Here is a 22,176-nt window from a genome sequence, read left to right on the forward strand (position 1 = left end):
TGTCACATGAAAAGATATAACATATTTACAAAGATGTGAGGGGTGTACGTCTACAAGAACTCCCTTGACATACTACAATGATTTCAGTCGTATGTAGTTAGACTGTATATAAGTAACAGCACTGCAGTTTAGATTTGCAGACTTCAACTCAAACATTTTTCTTTTAACTACTAAATAGTGTCTTCGAAGTATACTTGATTCACAGCAACCCAAACCCATCATCAGCGAAGTAATACCTCAGATTCATTTGCCTGGGAGACATCTCCAAATATACATCAAATCTGATTGTATTCAAAGTCTTAAAGGGCATTGGAGATCACCTGTTGTCCTTCAGAGAGGCAATTATTTTCTGTGTGCGTTATTGAGCACTTAATATAAAGTGTAAAGACATAAAAACAAAAACTTTCCAGGCAGCTGCAGAACTACACGTATAATCCCAAAGGTCAGATATAGTATCCAACTCTCATACATATTTTCACTTTCATTAGCTATAGCTTTTTATGGAAAAACACACAATATATAACGCTGGATAAAATCTGCTAACAGAACACTGTTACTGCTATTACATGTGTAAGGAAAACGCACATGGATAACTGGAGCTTTTTTCAGTATGGTCCACTGTATGCGTTCTTGATAAATATTTTATCTAAGTTTCCACTGAATAATAGCTGTAGACTCAGGCAAAATTGCTAATACACTGCATTAGCAGCTCAATATGAGATCATTGTTTAATCAAACATATTGTACATGTACCCTTTCAGAAACTTAAGTCGGTACTTTACAACCTACTTTTTTCATAGAAAACAATTATGGGTACCTGTTGTGCAAAAGCTTAGTATTGGAACACTTAGTAGGCGGAATATGATATAGTACCTAACCGAGAAAAGGTTAAGAAACCCCATTACGAGATTTCTTTAAATGAACAAAATTGACTGAATGTGCCATGTCTTTTGTGTACCTAATGGCGCTGCCCCTGAGAAGCTGCTAGGCAGACGGCCAGGCCAAGGGCTCTTCATGTATTGCTCTGCGGCACATCTCAGACGTATGGCAGCGACTAGATTATCAATGAGAATACAACATACATGGCGTCATACCACAATGGTTTACATTGACTTGAGTTCTCTTTATTATATATCTTACTAAAAGGTACTATTCCCCTAACTCATACAAATTCGTTTTAATTCATTCATGTATCAAACAGCAAAGATTTACAAAATTATTTCAAGTATGCTTTATATCACAGTGAAAATGTAAGACCAAATGTTAATGCGAATGACAAACCTTCTTGGATGAAAGGCAAACGTACCCAATTGAAATAAAAAAAATGCTTTAACGCATTTCTTTCACGTATTATGAATAAAAAGATTATCTGTAAAAAGTTATAAAAATTAAAATAAATTACATATTTATGTACACTTTCCCTTCAAAGTGTTATATAAAAATTCAGAACAGTGTACGATCCTTTAAATGGGGTAAATGGGAAAAAAATAAAGACACCAGAGCAGGTCTCCTTGCTCAGTGTATGAACTCATTGTAAATGGTGTCTTTTTGTCTCTTAATAAAATACTAGCTCAGCAAACAAGTCAGTACACCCAACTAATGGGAACCCACTGCGGCTCCAGCCTTAACTTCTCTACTGCAGCCTGCAGCTTCTCAAAGGCTTTGTCTAAATTATCATTCACAATTGTCAGGTCAAAGTAATGGTTGTAGGCTCTTATAACCCGGGCACTCTCATCAACTGTTTTCTTCAGATCTGTATCCTAGGGAAAAAAATATACATTATTTAATTTACATTTTATTAGCAAAGGAAGATTGTGTTATAATCACACTGAGATCATCACTACTGAAGAATAAATAGAATCATGGCTGGTAGGTAAACTTATATATATATATATATTAAAAAAAAGGACTCGCAAGTATTGAAAAATGTGTGATATTACCATTATCTCCGCTGCTTCAAATTTATTTTTTTAAATATTATTAAGTGCTTTGTTCCTACTTGTGTAAGTGAAGGCAGCTATAAGCTGTGGCATTTATTGTTTGTGATTTTAAAATCTGGTTTGTGCAGGAACCACAAAGTTGTATTCATCCTCTTGTGAGGGATCTACATGGCTTATAGGATAATTGTAAGAGAAACTGTATGGCCGTGCTCTGCATTACTCTGCCTTAGAATGGACGGTGCATCATTTGGATTTCATAAATGGACCATATAAACATTTTACATTTCATTTTAAATTAAGTTTTAAGGGACCGTGCAGCTATCAAATGCATCAGAGAACATATGATGGCTGGAGTGTCCCTCCAGCCATCATATGTCTTAACAACATCACATATAAACTACACAACCATTAAAAAATAAAAAAACAACCTAGGAAATGGTTAAAATACCTACAACCACCATTTATAACTTTAAAAGAATGACTGTGCAGGTTAAAGAAGATTGTGTGCCAATGTTAAGAGCTCGTAGCCATTAAGAGCTTGCAGCAAGTAGGGCTGCAACTAACAATTATTTTCATAATCGATTAGTTGGCCAATTATTTTTTCGATTAATCGGATAAAAAAATAAATGTACATTTTTCACTTATTAAAAATAATTTAATGAACAAACTGGATGTTAAAACCAAACAGAATAAATATGCATTTCTTGTTTTTATTTCCCAACCTGCCCCCCAATTATGCACATTTGAGCGCCGCTTTCCACACTGCCTACCAGATATGCCACATGCCTCCCAGATATGCCACTCCACCATCCCCACATATGCCTTATATACCCGGCACTTTCGCTGGAACTTCTATGACTGAGCATCGGAAGGTCATGTCACGCTGGTGCTCCATCATAGAAGTGCTGGCAGTAGCGGAGGATGCCAGAGAGGAGGATCTGGGTCCCCTGCAGCGATGCGGGGGATCTGGATATTAGCGTTATTATCCAACCTTTGTTTGAGGTCGGATTATAACAGGAGGGGTATTTTTCAGAGCATTTAATCGATAATGAAATTTGCTGCCAACAATTTTCATTATCAATTTTATCGATTAGTTGTTGCAGCCCTAGTAGCAAGATTTTTTACCTACAAGTTTAGTGCATATCTGGTATGTTTCCTTTTAACAGTTGCACTGAACGGGAAGCAGTAAGGTCCATCCACTGAAGAGACCCAACAGCTGTCTGTGTGAAAGTATGCTGGATCAGGCATTTCCACACAGTCATGTGCACAGTACCATTTGAGATCATAAATCAATCCACCATTGAAAGAAATCTTGTGTTTTTATTTCACGTCCTGTTTTGCCCCGGGTACATGATTTTCATACACTGAGCATTAATTAAATATATTAAAATAAATTGGTGTTTTCTGTGCATGTGCAGGGCTCTCCTTAGAACCCTGTAACTCTTGCATGAGAGTACTTTTAATAAGTGTGTGTTGCTGTAAACGTTCTTTGCTAGTCAAATTTAAGCCAAGCATTTTTTCCCTCAAACTTTTAGGGCTTTATTCATAAATCAGTCACTGGACGTGTTGTTTTTTTGTTTTGTTTTTTTATCACCATGATAAATGCATCTACTGGTTATGTACAAATTGGGCAAACATTCATAATTTATTTTTAATTAGATCCCTGTCAATTAATCTAGCAAGCTTTCATTCATTAGAGCGTGTGGTTATGGTAGCGTGAACAAATGCCATAAATTATATCAGCAAATATAACATTATTAATTATAATGTGAATCAACACACTACTCATTTCACACTATCTGAAAATGCCTATACAGAGTCCAATGTGTACCAGGGTGTTAAGCACAACAACACAGATGTTCTCAACACTTTTCTTTCATATGCATTAAACATTTCTGTAGTGTGTGAAAAATACATTACCTTGAATATTTAAAAACTATCATAGCCACATTGTGTACAAATTTGTGTCTTCGTAGATAAATAGAAATAACAATCCTTGAATGTAAGCACGGATATCATAGTTTTTTGGCAGCAGTTTACTATAAAAAATGAAAATCTTCAAAAAAAGCGATTAAATTAATGGGAGCGGAATATTAAATTGGATATACTAATCCAGCGATTTTTGAAATGGGATATTGTAATTCCTTACACACAGCTTTAAGATGCTTACACAAACATTTCTGTTTTATTAAAAACAGCCGAGCAAAGGACACGAGGCGGCCTCTTGAGAATTACAAAAAGGATGTTTAGAAATCTTGTTTCTAAATAAAAAAGGGCTAAACACATGCTGACTACAGGGGTTTTGAGCAACCTGGGAAGCTTGAAACATAATAATTGATTAGATTACTACTATAATTTAACACATTCATGTAAAAAGATGGACTGTAAGGCTAGATATAGCTCATTACAATTTTTGCATCTAGTCCAGCCTCTTGGAAAAACCCCTAGGTACTATTGTACTACAAAATTAACTGTATAGTATCTATCCCAGTTAGTAACACTAACAATTTTATATGGAAAAATCCTTTACGCACTTAAAATTTTGAGATACGAAGGAATTGGGATTTTTCTTAAAAAAAAATAATAATAATAAAAAAAAAAGGATATTTTAAATCCGAATTGGTGCAATACATACAAAACAGAGCTGTTGCAGAACATTCCAACAGTAATAACATTAGCTGTATGCACTTGGAATATTATCTAAGGAGAGCTTTGGCTCAGGTTCAATAAATATTTTCAACAAATCCAATTTAATAGTTTAAAAGCAAAGATGAAGGGCTTTAATCTACTTAATCTGATGACCAACTAAAAATACCTTGGCAAGTATGTTTTTCTTTCTCATAAATTCTGTGCAAAGTGCGTCCACTTTTAAAATTATAAAATTAAGATGTCATGTAACAAATCAAGATGCAAGAAAGTTTTTTTAATCACAGAGAGCTTATGCTATAATACTTGTGTTGTGTATAAATAACTTACGGTAAGAAGCTTGGTTGTGATTCCCGCATCCACAACAGCTTTGTGCATCGCGCGGAGAGTCTCCAGCTCAGGAGCCGCAATAAACACTACGTATGGCATAAATTCAGATGTCCTTAGCACTTTCAATGCCTGTGGGGCGGAAAAGCATTCAGAAAGATTTTATTGCTATTAAAATATATTTTAAATAATAAACACATAAGCAACTGATTTCTGAGTTAAAAAATGAGTAACTGGAAACAGTAATGCCAACTATGATGTCTATATTATCCACATACTATTTCAATCGTAAACAGCAACACCATTTCAATGTAATCTGAACAACTGATCGCACACAAGGCTGGCGCTGGGGTGTCACATGATAACCTGTTTAATATTTACAGTAACTATCATGATATAGTTGTAGTTAACATTCACATTCCATCTTAATGTCTTAATCTGGTACTGCATTTGCATGCTGAACCAAGGACAATTACTAAATCAGAAGGATGGGATACAAGAAAACTGTAGAGTGTTGAAATTTCAAATGATCACGTAAAACAGAGGATGAGCAAACATTGTGTTTGCATTGAGCTTATTGGTATCATGCAGCAAAATGGTGGCCATTACTAAACTGTCCTATATAAGGACCATTTATCTCATTCTATAAATCATTTTTATGTATGTGTCCTGTAACCCAACCATTTCAAGGGTCCAGAAGCGGGCCAACACACTACAGCTTCAGATCTTAGTGCTGGTGACTTCAACTGCCAACAATGACATCTTGGAACTATGGAACTTCGAGAAGACAACGTGAGACTACCACAGTGCTCAGGAGTGATTCCAGTGGTGGATGACACAAACAAGGAGCCCTTCGTCTTGAAAACAATATATTAATATATATAACTATATTCAAGCAATTATAAACCTAACAACTAACTGTAAGGATTATAACAAGAACAATTTGAGCTTCACCAATCTCTCCATCTCTGTATTTCATAGGATACCCATGCATTATCTTTTTCCACCATATATATAAAAACATTTAGGTTTCTACACTGGATCATATGCAAATCAACATCTATCCTCCTGCTTCCTCCATTTATATTTTTAGACCGAAATCTTTCTTAGATGGTCTAGCTAGCCATCCCTTTAACCTGTTTTACCAGCCCCCCCCTACTCTCCATCTGAAACACAATTACGGTTTTTCTTAATTTAATATTTTTCCCTTATATTTTTCCTGAAGTACACATTTCTCAGAACTTATGTTGATTTTATTATCATGCAAGCTTACTTATTTACTTATACAAGTTTACATGTATAAGAACCTCCACTGCTTCACCTATGTTTCGATTCACTTCCCATTTCTCCCCTAGGAGAAACATGCTAGAAACCGTATGCAACTACAGGGCTGCAAGTTTGTCCCGGAATAATTTTTTCAAAGGTTACCTGTGGATTTACATCTAATATACATGTTCTTCCGGTCATTACAACTTCATGTATGGAGTCTATCTTGGTCCCGTAAAGATTGCCTTCATACTCTCCATGTTCCAAGTATCGTCCAGCTTTTATATCTGCTTCCATTTCTGACCTGGATACAAATCTGTATGCATGCCCATCTTTTTCATCTTCTCTTGGCTTGCGTGAAGTGACTGCAAAGATTATTAAAGGAAGAAATGTTCATTTTGCATGGCTGTGGAACATTTGGGTGTAAATGTTTGTGAAATCTCCTTTAAGATTGTAAGCAGGGTCCTCTCTACCTAATGTATCGGTTAGTCTTAGTCTGTCAATTCTCGTCTTGTCATTCCCCTTTAATATATGAATTTATTAAGGGCTGCGTAAACTGTTGGCGCTATAAAAAATAATAAGATCTCTTTAACTGAGGACCAGTCAGTACATATTCATGCACATGAAGGAAATGTTGCCTTTGTTATACACTGTTGAGGCTTTTCTATAACTAGAAACCTGCCCTTGAGATTTTAATCTTGCTGGGTAGAATACCTTTTTTCTATATACCTCTTGGGTCCTGATAAAAGCATGATTTACCGAGAACACACTTATGCAGTTAAAACTAGCTCCTATAAACCATTTTGTTCTGAATGCATGTATTATAAACGTAGTTGATATTTTTTGGAACAATAACATATAAAGACGATACAATTCCGCATCCAAAATAACTACATAAAACCTTAAAATGGTTTAAAAGAAGTGCCACTTAATATATCTTAATTAACTCGGGGTGCCAATGTTCTTTATCTACACACGAAGCACTTAGACAATGTGTAATGAACTATGATCAAAATATATTTGGCAGAGTTCCTCCTACCTTTCAAAGATCTGGTGTTCCCATTATTTAAAACGGTCACAAACAACATTTACCCTTCTAGTGTTACTCAGAAATACTGCTCCAAGTCAAGTCTATATAGCTATTTTATAAAATAATTAATATTTAAACACAATATATTAAATGTATAATTAATTATATTATTATAAACTGAATAATTAAACAAAGATGGTAGTCACTTAAGGTCTTAGAATTTGAAGTCTGGTTTACCAGAGTCGCTTTCCCGCTTTTAAAAATCCTTTCAGATCTTAAATTGACTACTTTGCTGCAAATAGAAAGCTTAAATGTTATCAGGAATGCCTCTGAAGCCACAAATTGTGGTCAGTGTACTTCCATCAAACTCACCGACCCATAAAATTAGATTTATCTGTAGCTTTCACTAGAGTTAGAAAACAGTTCATGTTTTTAATGAAAGAGGAGCTCTGTAGGAAAACATCCCCTCAGAACAAAAGCCATTTTACACCAACCTACTACACAAGATTTAATCATATATATTTAGTATTGAGCAGTATATAAATAGTTGAAATTAATAATTCACCCTAAAATTGAAGCACATTAACAGCTTATAGCTTTCCTATGAATTTGTATCTACCTAGTCTCTATTATCAATATACTAAACATTACTAAACCGTTTTGTAAACTTTAATTTTCCATACAAGTGATTCTACTCAAATCACTTACAATCACATAGCACTTACATGGAACCGTTGTTCCAAAATGGGCTGGATTCATGACAATAAGTCTGTTTTTCAAGCTTCTACGTCCCACTCCTTGAGCTCCTATTAAAACTAATGTCTTCCTTTGAAATGGAGGCATTCGAGCTACTTCTTCATATATTTGAATTTCATGTCGGTCGAATTCTGTAGGCCAGAAGTTGGAAGAAACATGAGAATGACTGTGCAGAGTATACATAAAAATCAGTTTTCTGACCCCTTATTTAGAAATGTTATTTTGACCATCATTCACAATAGTGTATTTTTCTCTTACATATAGTGTATTTTTCTCTTATATATAGTTTGTATACACCTGTTAGCTGAAACACGTAAGCAATTTACGAGGAGTGTCCATATACTGTTGGTCCTATAGTGTAGATCCATCTATGCACAATTAGCTGGAATTTTCCACAAGAGCAGCAGAAAAGTTCTCATCTTCCATATATCCAACAGTGGATGTAATCACAATTTTTACCTATTAACTTTTTTTGCTGCTTGAAATAGCTTAAAATGTTTCCTTGTCTGTAAAGACTGGTTCATCTATGTAACCATAAGCTACAAACATATTATGCCGATCCAAAAAAATTTGCTAGACTATAAACAGAGCAGTACTGTGCATGTAACTGAGCAAGGCATTGCAGGACTGAAAAATGTGCAATGGGTACTGTTGATGATTGGCATCACGGGCCTGCAAACTAAAAAAAAAAAAAATGTAGACAAACAACTTTTATTCTGATCCATCAGACGCTCTAATCCATGTGGCTTTTTTGTGACTGCTGGGTTTCATAAGCACAGACAGAGGGAGTAAAACACTAATGGTGCTTTTTGCCATAAGATCAGTAGACAGCTGATGAAATATCTGCCGATGACCTTACCGGCATTTCTTGTTGTGAGGTACATCATTTTTTTCTTTTTCTTGCTTGTAATTGTACCACAAAACTGCCCTAAAATAAAACCAAAAAATAAGTTATACATAAGCAAATTTTAGTTTTACAACATAAAATCTGTCAAAACATTTGCATTAGCACCAATTATTCTAGCAGAGCCCAAAAGATTATGGCACTTTTCATTATAGCCTAGTAGGCATTTAACAGGAATTTCAATCCATCTACTTCTGTTTTACTCTTATGTGTAAATTACAAATTATGTTCACATTAAAGTCTGTTGATTTACACTTTGTTTTATATTGATTTTCATATGTGATTTTGCAAAAAACACAAAAAAACTAACACACAAAGAACAAAAAACAAGCACACTTCAGAGCCAGTCAACTTCCAGATTCACAAGTGTTTCAGAAACATAAAAAGGAACATTTTGACGAAATGCAAATAAAGAAAGCAAAACACATCAGTGGGCAGAACTAGTCATTCCTATTAGATTTAAAAACTTCTACCTGCACCATCCCAGTCTCTTCTAACAAATGCTTTCCTCTTTTCTTCCAGGAACTGACTGGGTATAAGACCTGCGCTTCCTCCTTCCTTCACATGGCTTGCCTGCAAATAGTCAACATTGGCAATTATTGCACAAGAAAGAGCCCCACATCCAGTCAATATCCGTTTATGCCAGCCTGGACTTTCACATACTCTAATGTAAAGCATCTAACAGCATTCAATATACCGTTAACAGAACAATTCTTGAACGGTCCACCAGAATGCAGTCTGATTTGTTCCACCGGCCACTGAAGGAAAATCATTAGATAGGACTGCCCTGTTAAACTAGAGATGCATTTACAGTAATAACATCTTACGGGATTGAAGATATTTTGCATGAATCATGCATACATATCACGTTTAGGATTTATGATATTACAACATATTTGTCCTCTGTCTGATTTTCTGCCCTGTTCTATATTTTCCACATTTGGTCAGATTGTTGTGAACGTTGCAGCATACAAGAGTCGTCTAAGAGGACAAAATAATGGAGTGTTGTTCATTTGTTTGATGCATAAGCAAACATACAATTGTCAGATATGAACAAGTTACTCCCCGTCTCATAAAACTCATCACTATGAAAGGCACTATTGTGGTCAAGGGTTTAAAGAGCTTCCTAACAGCTCAGGTCTGGTTTGGGCTAGCACTACCCAATGTAAAACTTACTAAAGTTGACCACTGCCATCACAGGGCTCAAGCCACATCATGCCAAAAAAAGAGATTCCAGAACAACCCTGGAAAACAGTCACAAGCAGTCCAGAAAGTACTACACATCCACTTCTAAGGCAACAGGACTCTACTAAGACACTAACAACCTTATTGATGAAATAGAGAAGTTCTGGGACAGTATTGAATCTTCCCAAGTCTATTGGTCTTGGGAAGGACACAGAAAAAAATATAGATCTGCAGGCCTCTCTCACAACTGCTACAGTGTTCATAACTCCATCATCAGAAATACACTGGACAATCATGGGAGGGAATCATGGTACATCTGCAAGGAGAAACCACCTCTTAGGACATCACAGCTTGTCTAGAGTTTGACAAAATGGCACCTGGATGAATCTTAAGCGTTGGGACAACATTCTGCAAACAGAAATTGGGACTTTTTGGTCAAAATGCAGACGTTTACATCTTACAAATACCACATTACACTTAAGGCTTCAAACATCTGTCATGCAAGGTGGTGGTAGTGCCATGATTTGTTGCATCACATCACCTGCACAACTTTACACCACTGAAGTAACCATGAATTCTGCTATGTATCAGAATTCTACAGAACAAAGCCAGGTCATTGATCAGTCAATTTAAGTGCAACCCACAAAGTAAAAAGGAACAGTGCATGAATGAGGGGGACACAATCCATCCACAATGCTGTGAATGACTGAGCACTAACTACAGGAGGAACCTAAATGTATTTATTGCTACAGGAAGTGATTGTTGCATATCGTTTCTATTAAACAAAAATATCAAAATAGTTTGTTGTCCAGTTTTCAATAATGATCATTTAACAGGTTTTAATATCAGGTTTTGGTTGAAGACATAACCCTAACCACCAAAAACATGCAAAAGACTCTTAAAGCAGGGCTTGACAAATTTGTTGTGAATCTGGGCGCCAGTTAAAAAAGTTAGGAGCCAGGATTTTTTTTTAAACTAACAGTTGGTCAGGAGTGATCTGATCATCATCAGCCCACTTACTAAACTCACAGCATTTGACCTGGAAGCACCCTTTTTTAATTATTTTTTATTTATTTTTTAACGCTTTCAATGCTGATGTTCCATTGGAGCACAGCATTGACTGATATTTAGTCCCCACAAGCTTGTGGAGACAAATGTTAACCCCTGCAATGCCACGAATGTGTTATACACAATTGTGGAATTGAAGGGGTTAACGCTGCACTGTCGCTCTCATGGAGCGATCAGGCAGCAGGGGGGTGTTGGGACTGCTCTCCACACTCATGTGGAGACCGAAGAACCCTCTCCCCCTGTCCCTGAAGCTGCCTCTGGCAGCTGGGACTCAATTGCTGGTCTATAGACCAGCCATTGCAGACGGGAGACTCTGATGACTGCTGTAGGCTTCCATGCCTACAGGAATCATCACAGGGCTTGTGGGGGCTCGTTTTTGCTGTTGCTGGCCTGCCTGGAAGCCACCAGCAGCAGAGCCCCGTACAAAACGGGAATTAACCCCTAAAATGCCGCGATCGCGGCATTGAAGGGGTTAACGCTGCACTTTCGCTCTCATGGAGCGATCAGACAGCAAGGGGATGTTGTGTCAGGTCCCCACACTTGTGTGTGGACCCAATCAACACTCAACCCCCTTTCCTGAAGCTGCCTGTGGCAGCTGAAAACGCAATTGCAGGTTTTCCTGCAATCGCGGTTTCAGCCTACAGAACCACTCCGTGGGGCGGGCTCTACGTGGCTGTGCTGTCTGCCCAGACTCCTGGGCAGACAGCAGCAGCAGCGCCCCCCCGCGATCACAGGCTGACAAACACCTAGGCGCCAGGAGAAAATTCTGAGTCGCCATGGCGACCTGGGATTTGTCGAGCCCTGTCTTAAAGACCACTGTATGTAAATTTTTATTGCTTGTATGGACAACTGAATAAATCTTTGGCAGTGAAACATGAAAGGGAACATTGGCTTTACAGCAGACAGCTGTGTTTGTTGTATTTGTTTGAGGAGGAGACTTCACAGAAAATACTATAATTATAATATTTATTAATCCGGAGGAAGTTTGGAGTCGGATCTAGGAGCCAGTAAGAGAGAAAAAAAAAAAAAAAAAAAAGGATAGGCGCCAACTTTTTTTTTTCTTTTCATTTATTACCCCTGGTCTGCAGTTAATGGATGTTTATTAGGGCAAAACAACATACAAACACACCTTTCTGCATTTAACCCCTTCATGACAAGGGGTATGTCAAACCATAAAGATTAAAGCTTGTATGTTTAACCATTATTCTTATACTTACACATGCTAATATGATACAGTAACAAACACGTTAGTGCTTCTGAACACAAGATGTTAACACCAGCAAGCACACATGCTAACATCTGACACTCATGTACACACATGCTAACATCATACACTAATACACACACTAACACTATATGCTGACATACAATATGCATTTGCATGAGTTTGTAACATAAACACCACACTCTTATACACATGCATACTATCCAACAATTTACACTCATACACGCACTGGCTAACACTATACACTATATATCACTATGCACACATACACACTGAATCCAGCACTACAGTACAGTAGGCATACGGACTCTGGCACTAATATATATATATATATATATATATATATATATATATATATATATATACACATATATATATATACACACACACACAAAGTGACTACAGTATACACAAACATACTCAGTAACTTGAGCACTACAGATATACACACGGACTGACACTATAGTGTACACATACACCACTACTACTCCTCCTCCTCACCACCTTGTGGGAACTGCCACATCAGTGCGCATCTTCTGCTACCGCGACTCTTGCACACTAAGCTTCCCTGCGGGTGCAGTGAAGCAGGTGCTGTGAAGCACCTAGCGGGGTCATGTAACATTCATTACGTGACCTCATTGGCCACTTCACGGCATCCGCTCACCAGGCCCCTCCAGGAAAACATAGGGTACCAGATGCACGCTGGCAGCACTGCCCCGGGCATCAGGAAGTGGTTTCTAGTCGCCAGGGTGACCTGGTGCCATATTTATATAATATATAATATATATATACATACACACACAAACACTAGAAGGTGCAAATAAACATTGTATCGCAAGGGTTTGCAAATGGGTTAGTATGTATAGAGCAGAGTCATACTTTAATATAAATAGAGATGTTGGAATTGCTCTGTCTTTGTTACAAGAAAAATAAAGAAAACAGAGCAGAGACTACACACCATGCTCATTGACATGGAAAGCCTGTGCTCCCCAGACAGGACACCTTCATCTCAGAACTTTCTGTGAATACCAAGCAGTATGTTGGAAGCTTTATGAAGAATTAGTCTGGTCCATCAATAAGCAACAAAATATAGCAGTAAAGCATCTGTGACACAATAAGCGTCTGTGCATTGGTACAAAAAAAAATTACTCCCTGAAAATCACATCAAAGAAAGCTCTACCAAAGTGGGAGAGAGATCTAATTTTAAGAGTTCTATATCAGACTATGTGGAGAAAAAACAAAAGTTTGAAACAAACAGTTTCCAAATTGTTTTGCCACACGTGAATTTTCTTCAGCACTGCGGTGTTCTCCCTTTATATCAACTTACAGCAAATCATTAAACCATATCTTTATTTAAATACAACCTAAACATAATTTTAGGCTTTGGAATGTGCTATTGCACTTACTGTACTAAATGTAACTAAATGGGAAACAATTTAAGAAACAGAAATAACATTTCTAGTACTGCTGAAGCCTGACACTTTACCAGAAATAATGTAATTATGTTTACATTTTAGAGGAAAACACAAAAAAGCAGGCACAAATTCACCATCTCATTAACAAACCATATCCACAAGGACAAAAGAAATGGTAGGATTTTAGTGAACAAGGCGAGAATTTGAAATAACAATTAGACAGTTCACGATAGAGTTTGATGTGAGATGTCAGAATGCAATGTACAAAATGTCAAATGTATTTGGAAAGAAATAGTTTGCCCCACCTGCCACCAATTTGGATCTTCTCTGTTAACAATGTGAAGAATTTCTCCTTTGGAAAACTTTAACCCTGCCTCTTTGCAGGGGATTAAATTATCATTGAAAGGATTGTAATCAAAATGACATTTCACATATACCTAAAAAGAGAGTAACAGAATATTTTTATGTAATATATCACATCTAACAAATGAAAACGCACTTATTTCTTTTAACAGCTCTTTGATGGTGTTGGGAACATTACAGGTCTATTTAAAGATTTTGACTGCACACACTAATAACTCAATATAAAGATGGAGCCCAGTGATTGACAGGTTCAACATAACTGGCTACTGCCATTACTGTTTGTGCTCAGGTCGGTGTTCTGAATTTCCTACATAAAGTAGGAGAATTTATGTTCTCCTACTTCATGTACTAAGACGTATTTAAGAGGTAAATAGCTTCACTAGGCTGAGGACACATTAAATGTTTAAAATGTTCTAAACTCCTCTTTTATATAATTTTGTGCCAGCGAGTGTTATGTGTGCTCACAATATTGTTCCTTCTAATGAAATGTATGATATATTACTTACCTACTCTTTCATTAATACTGCCCAATGTGTGTCATTTTCAATAGCAATATGATTGGCATATATGTTACTAATTCTACAGTCATATAGTTTGTTGATGTTCCCATTGATAATGTGCCATCTACTTATCTATTTTTGGGGCTGTACTGTAATCTATTTCATTTATCCCTTTGCTTTTGCTGCCTTTCCATAATGAAGGGCGAAACCATTAAAGAAATAAAAAAACAGTAAATTATTGATAATCCAAAATGAAATTCTGAAAGAAAAAAATTGTGAACAAAAACGCAATTAAAATGACTCAGGAAAATTATATTTTTACTGGATAGATTTTCTTTCACAAAAAAGCAAAAAGATAAACTAAACGAAATGAGAAAAGGCACAAAAAAAGTTATTTGTAAGCAAAATTGTATGACCCTAAACTAGGTAATTAAGGTGGCTCAGAGAAAGACATTTTCTTGCATCGTAATTACAAAAATGATATTCTGCAGGATTAATTACCAAACATGCAAATTAGGATCAGTTATTTATAGACGGTTTTGCGGCATCTAGTAGAGTTAATCTGAACACATGCAAATTAATAAATCAACCAAAGGTTCATGCTGTGATTTGAAACCGTACAAATAAAGCCATTATCTTGCATACTCACTTGCTGTGGGGTAAAGGTATCTTTATAGCTGGGTAGTATTTTCAGAGTAACACTGCCACTAATACTCTTCAACAATTCTTGCAACTCTTTTGGGTTGTTTCCAACTTCATGTCCGTTGACTTCTTTAATAATGTCACCCACGTGGAGAAGGCCTTGTCGGTCAATCATCCCACCATGAAGGATTCGAGCAATTACCAAATTGTTATTTTCCACTTTAAATGTCACTCCCTAATAAAAACACAAAGTAAGCTCAGTTTAGCTAATAACCTTGAAAATGTGTGTAGAATACTGTATTTAAACATTCTCCTAAATTCTAAGAGTTTTTTGGTGAACAGCCAAAAATTTTTTTTAGTTATTTCAATCACAATCTCCTTAAATTATGGTGTAATTTAACTTCCACACGTTTCTTAAATGAACCGTTAAAAACACCTAGCTGCATGATGGTAACAAGTTTATTTCAAAATCAATACTGCAACAATAAACAGATGGAAAGCTTGTTTCTATGCAGTTCTGCTCTATTTTATTTCCTTGTGGAAATCTTCAATTCAAAAACAAAATTAATTACCCTGTCGTGCAGATACACATGAAACCTTGCTAACATAATCACCAGCCTCTAACCACTTTGTGAACTGCACCTTTATTGATTATTGTTCCTTCCAAGGTGTGCACTTCATTTTTACTTAACCTTCCCATCTGATTACACATGCCTTTGTTTCTGTGATTATTCTTTACAACACTGACAATGCAGTCAATTATCAGCTATAACAATGTAGCAAGTTAACTCCCCACTCTGGGTTCACTGGTACAATATACAATCCGGAATAAAAGAATATATAATCACTACAATTAATTTTACAAGTAAAAAAATACTTATTAGTTACAGTGTAATTGTAATTACTCAGTACAGCTATGTTTTTATTCCACCCTTTTCTTGATTGTTCCTGCCTGTTTCTTTGTTTCCTAAATCACTCCTCCCTCTACACAACGATTTTATGATGTGTGCTAAGCACCAAACGCTGTTCCAATATGCTATACAATCGATTTTTACACTTATCAAAGTTAGCTATTACTGACCTTTACTCAGTCGATTCTTACCATATATTTAGAGAGAACAAGACCGCACTTCCAAGATAATTTTTTTATAAAGTGTTTTTTTGTTTTTTTTTTATATTGTAAATGGAATAAAAGACAAAAATGAAAAGAAAAAAAAAAACACCATAAAAAGATTTTCCTTCAATGGACAGCCATATACAACTACCATGGTTTAGTGAGTCTATTGAGCTCAAATAGTCTGACTGATATACACCGTTCAGCCATGACATTATGACCAGACAGGTGAAGGGAATAGCACTGATAATCTTGTTATCATGAAACCTGTCAGTGGTCTTGATATATTAGAAGCAAGTGAACATTTTGTTCTCAAAGTTAATGTGTTAGAAGCAGGAAAAATGGGCAAGCGTAAGAATCAGAGACTCTGACAAGGGCCAAATTGTGATGGCTATACAACTGGGTCAGAGCATCTCCAAAACGGCAACAGGGTCACGGGCGGCAAAGGCTCACGGATGCACGTGGAGGGCGAAAGCCGACTCGCGTGGTCAAATCCAACAGACGAGCTACTGTAGCTCAAATTCCTTAGTTAATGCTGGTTCTGACAGAAAGGTGTCACAACACACAGTGCATCGAAGTTGACCTCTGTCCACTGACAAAAGCACCTACAATGGGCACGCGAGCATAAGAACTGGACCACAGAACAATGGAAGAAGGTGGCCGGGTCTGATGAATCACATTGGATGGACAGGTGCGTGCGCGCTGCTTGCCTGGAGAAAACACCTTCAGAGGTCTAGTGGTGTCCATGCCTCAATGTGTCAGGGTTGTTCTGTTGGCTAAAGGTGGACCTACACAATATTAGGCAGGTGGTCATAATGTTATTGCTGATGAGTAAGTAATAATACATATCACCTATCATCCAACAGAGCTTGCAGGCCTGCCGATGGCCTCTGGGAGGACTGCAATGAGAATGTATACACTACTCAGTAATCCAACACCCCATTTTAAAAAACTCTCTGTACCCCTCCCCATTCAAGTGTGCCCAAGCACTCCTTGTGATGAACCATCACTTTACAGCAACAGGACAGAAAACTATTGACATGTACAGTCCATCTGTGTATGCTTCTAACACAACATGAACCCTAAAGTGCCACTACTCCAGGAGAGGTTAATCTGTCAGTGGCTATTCTATTGAGGCCCCTGTTGGGCCATTTTGCCATAATTGAAATACAGGTTTTTGGATTAAGTCACCATATGCAATCTCTACCCGTTGAACTGAAAACACCATTGTCAAATGCCACACAGCAGCTTAGCACATTCTGGCTCCCTTGTAGAGAATGTTGGGAGCACCTAGCTACCCTGAACTCGTATGCAGAAACAGTATTTTTTGATGTACCCATGGCTTCTGTTTACCCCAAGTAACTGTAGCTATGTCCTTCAGTTTAGCATCTAATGTGATAGTCCTGTTCAGGACACAGAGAATAAAAAAAAAAAAGATAGAGGGCTCTACCAAGATATGTTTTATTTGTGCAAAATGTGTTTATCACAGAACATGCTAGAGCTGTAAAAGAAAACTTATTTTACCTCGTTTATATCACACGCATCTTTTCAAACTGCTTATTAACCAAAACATCTGCTAAAACATCATTAATTTCTAGTGGAAACTACAGGTCAATGAGATGCTGCAAGACTCATACTACAAGGAACACGTAGAAGTATTCTTGTAGGCATATAGTTAGGTGTATGATTAAACATTTATAACAGGTGCTAGTTATCAAATATGTAGTTTGGAACACAGTAATTAACAGAAACAGCTGTATAAGAGGAATAAAACATACATAAGACATACATTATGGCAGAGACTTAGCACAGTAACAAGATACAAGGTAGTTATACTGCATTAGCAAAGTCTCTCCCAGGGAGAAATCTCAAGGCAGACAGGGGTTTTCAGATGTTCTGTCCAAGCTCTTTTGAAGAAGCACAAAGAAATGGGCAATGTTGAGGACCTTGGATGCAGTGGTCAGCCAAGGAAATTTAGTGCAGTAGATGAAAGACACATCAATGCTTACTTCCCTTCTAATCAGAAGATTGCCAGCAGTGGGATCAGCTTAGCATTAGCAGAAACCTGTGACCCTGCTATACCCATCTACTGTCTAGAGAAGTCTAGTCAGAAGTTGTCTTCATGGGGAGACTTGTGGCCAAAAAGCCATACCTCAGATGTGAAAACAAGACCAAGCAACTTAACTACTCACAAAACCACAGCAATTGGGGTGTGGGGAAATGGCAAAAATAAGCATGTTGGAAGTTCCTTGCAAGTCTGGGGCTGCATATTGGCACATGGAGTTGGGGACTTGGTTGGATACCATCATCAGGGAGGCATCTGATTGGCCCTAAATTTATTCTGCGGCCTATTTACATGTCTATTTCTTGAAAGGATTTTTCACACCTGCTTTAAACTTTTATAGGCACACATACATGTATATACATACACACACACTGCAAATGCAGATGTTTAAATTAGAAATTTAGAGTCATCCTAGGGGACATCTACTTCATCTGCCTCTATGTAACATACCAGCAGTTTTCACGGTAACTCCCTAAGTCCCCTTCTATTGGCAGGGGACATCTCAATTTCTAGCAAAAAGAAAGCTACATAAAAAAAAAAATAGATATATATTTTAGCAACTCACCAAGGGTTCCCCTGCTCTTTTATGGATACCAACCATGCGAATGGCATCAACCGGCGCAATCTGATTGTTGACTAATGAATTATTGATTTCTGGACTTGAAGGTGGGGAATCATAACATTTGGAAGCAACTATGTCATGAGCTTCTAGAAGAGACTGCAAATAAAATACATATATTAATAAAGTCACAAGTATATGAAAAGTAACATATCAGGACTTAACATTTCAAGAAAGTCTAGGCACTAAGCTATTAACCGATATATGTATGTGTAATAAACAGCACATCTATACATATTTTAACAATGTTATTGAAAGAATTAAAAGCAAACTAAAGATGTTTATTACCATCTTTAGTAAAAGAGATATCTAGTTAAGTCGCATTACTTTCTAATTTTATTAAGGGTAGTAATTCTCCATACCTGAAAATGTGGCTCCTTAAGGATAGCAAATAACTCTTCAACATTCTTATCTTTGTTAACTAAAGGGCTGATGTCTTCTAGAATTTCTTTTAGTAGTTCCACATTATTTTCGCCAACAGCTTCCAGCTTGCTATCTTCTAGACGCTCATGTGCCTGCAGCGAACAATTAAGCAGTGTTATGCTAGCACAATAACATATGCATCAACAAACATTTTCAGTCTTGGATAGTTCCAGTTATACAGATTATTGTGGAACAGCAGGACAATGAACACAACGAAAAATCCAAAGTTTCCCTATGAGAACTAAAACTTACTACTAATAGTCACAATATGGAATGGTCGGCGAAACAAACATTAGGCTTAATGTTACTTTGTTAACAGTACAGATCAGAGTGAATAAAGCAGCATAATAAAAGAGTTTACCATATTATCATCAATTATTTTGCAAGGTCAATGCCCAACTCTACCTTATGATTTTAGTATAAGAAGTTTTGCTTGAATTCAATAATTTAATGCTAATATTGCCAGTTTAGCATCAGTATATTAAATAATTAAACTATTCTTTTTTAAATTGTATTTTATGAACTGTAAAGTGAAAATATTCTTCAGTGCTTGATACTTACATTGATAGTAACTTAGATGTGTATTTGCCTACGTTTTGTTCCCAGGGTCCAGTGTGGGAATTTAAACCACAACACAAGAGGTAGTTGCAGCTTGGCAGTGTTTGCAACAGACAATAAAAGCAGCCTAAGAAAGCCTGAAGCGGATTGTCTTGGTGGCAGAGTTTGTGTCCCACTTTATCAGTTTCAGGAATTCAACAGCAGCAAATAAAAACTTGGTGGGTGTCTTAGCAAGTGAAGCCAAAGGAAGGCAATACTTTCCCATTATTTCCACAAAGCCCTGGGCATAACAACCTGGCTTTTATCTAGCACCAACATAAAGGCATGGCTCAAACCGTCTTTTAATAAGAGGAGAAATTAAAGTCAGTTACGTGACCCACCTAAGCATTAATGTATTACATTAAATACATGGTTCAGCTAAAGATTTGTTATTCCCTGTTCTTCTGAGACACTGTGAAGTGTGAAATGTGTGTTTTGTAGTCTCTTTTATTCACAGAGCTAGATGTGAAGTAAAAATCTACTAAGATCTTGTTAGGCTCCTTCTCCAGCAGGGATGACATAAAATGCCTGAGCAGACTTAAATATATGAAATGTGAATGAGTGGTTTGGAGGATTAACATATTGACGACGCATGGTTAATGGTTTTTAATATCTAAAACAGTGAGACAAAATTGCTGTAGAATGGTCTACATTTTAACGTATGAACAGAATCAAGGTAACGTAAGAACTGTAACAAAATTCATGTAAAAATACCTTTTAAAGAAATATTAATTACATAATTTAGTTGGTCATAGCTCAATCTTAACAGGGCGTGATGAGAATAACCTTTATATCTCTAAAACAGCCTTTTATAAGTTAGGTGATTAAAAAATTACCTTAGCAAGAGATTTTACAATGGGGTTTTCCATTATTCCTTTTAAGAAAATAATATCGATTTCCTCAGCTCCTGTAGAACAGGGTAGATCAGTGAGTTTGTCCAAAACTTGCTGCATAGCTGGAACAAAAAATAAACAAAGAATGGTCAGAGACAGCGCCAACCATCTCCTCATATACTAGAAAACTGTGTAAGATAGAAGTCTGTGTGCATATTCATCTACCCAGGGGTGTCCAAGTTTCTTCAGTAGCGGGCCACTGCATCGAAATGTATGTGTCGGCTCTTGAAAGAAAACATACAGCATGACTCCTATCATTATATAGAGAGACAGACAAATATGGCGGTACAGAATGGCTCACATCATTATATAATGATCCAAGCACAGACAGTGGTACGGTATGACTCCAGACACAGATGCTGGCAAAGCATGAACTCTTTCATTATATATTTCATATATATAGTACCAGACAGTGGTACAGCAGGACTCCTATTATATGGCGAGTAAGACAAAGATGGTGGTACAACTTGACTTCTTTAATTATATAGTGAGCCAAAGATGGTGGTACATCATTATATAGTGATCCAGAGAAAAATGATGGTAAAGCATGACCCCTTTCATCATATACCATATTTGCTCGAATATGAGACAAGGTTTTTTTCACCCCTCGTTTTATATGCGAGGTCGTCTTACAATAGAGGTCTGATTATAAGACTAAGATCCAGATCCCACACAGCACTGGAGGGGACATGGATCCTCCTCTCTGGGAGCTGGTGGAGCGTCTGTGTGACATGGCCTTCAGGCGCTCCGTCATAGAAGCCCCAGTGAAAGTGCCGGGGAGCAGCAGAGGTTGTCTACATGCATCGCACAAACGGCTGCCCCCACTAGACACCAGGATGTCTGGAGCACGGGGGGGGGGTCTGGGATGCCTTGGCAAGTCTGGGGGCAGGTTGGCATACCAGGGGGGGCAGGTTGGCATATAGGAGCATATAAGGCATATCTGGGGGTACAAGGCAAGCCTGGGGGCAGGTTGGCAAATAAAAAGGAACTAAAAACAAGAAATGCATTTTTTCTCAATTAGTTTTTATTAAATATGAAAAAAGTTTACATGTGAATATTTACAAGTAAAAAATTTTTCCTATAGGGTAGTCTTATATTCAGACTCTTTTTTCCTAAAATTCTATTCAAATTTTGGGGGGGTGGTCTTATGATCAGGGTTGTCTTATAATCGAGCAAATACGGTTTATCGGTAGTTATC

The 22,176-nt window shown here is 37.0% G+C and overlaps 1 protein-coding gene across 1 annotated transcript; it reads right to left on the reverse strand.

Annotated features, from left to right (window-relative positions):
* Positions 1–1,583: 1,583 nt before the first annotated feature.
* On the reverse strand, positions 1,584–21,038 carry LOC149300829 (protein PALS2-like). The gene is made up of 11 exons (XM_089484838.1): positions 20,922–21,038; positions 19,428–19,580; positions 19,012–19,164; positions 15,275–15,502; positions 14,068–14,199; positions 9,343–9,442; positions 8,825–8,893; positions 7,935–8,096; positions 6,342–6,544; positions 4,917–5,045; positions 1,584–1,760 (listed from the first exon to the last, which is right to left on the reverse strand). The coding sequence occupies exons 1-11, from the start codon at positions 21,036–21,038 to the stop codon at positions 1,584–1,586; spliced, it is 1,623 nt and encodes a 540-aa protein (XP_089340964.1).
* Positions 21,039–22,176: the final 1,138 nt, after the last annotated feature.

This window comes from Sceloporus occidentalis, unplaced genomic scaffold (assembly GCF_023333645.1).
Source record: "Sceloporus occidentalis isolate IW3139 unplaced genomic scaffold, rSceOcc1.0.p SCAF_23, whole genome shotgun sequence".
In the NCBI taxonomy this organism is placed as follows: Eukaryota; Metazoa; Chordata; class Lepidosauria; order Squamata; family Phrynosomatidae; genus Sceloporus; species Sceloporus occidentalis.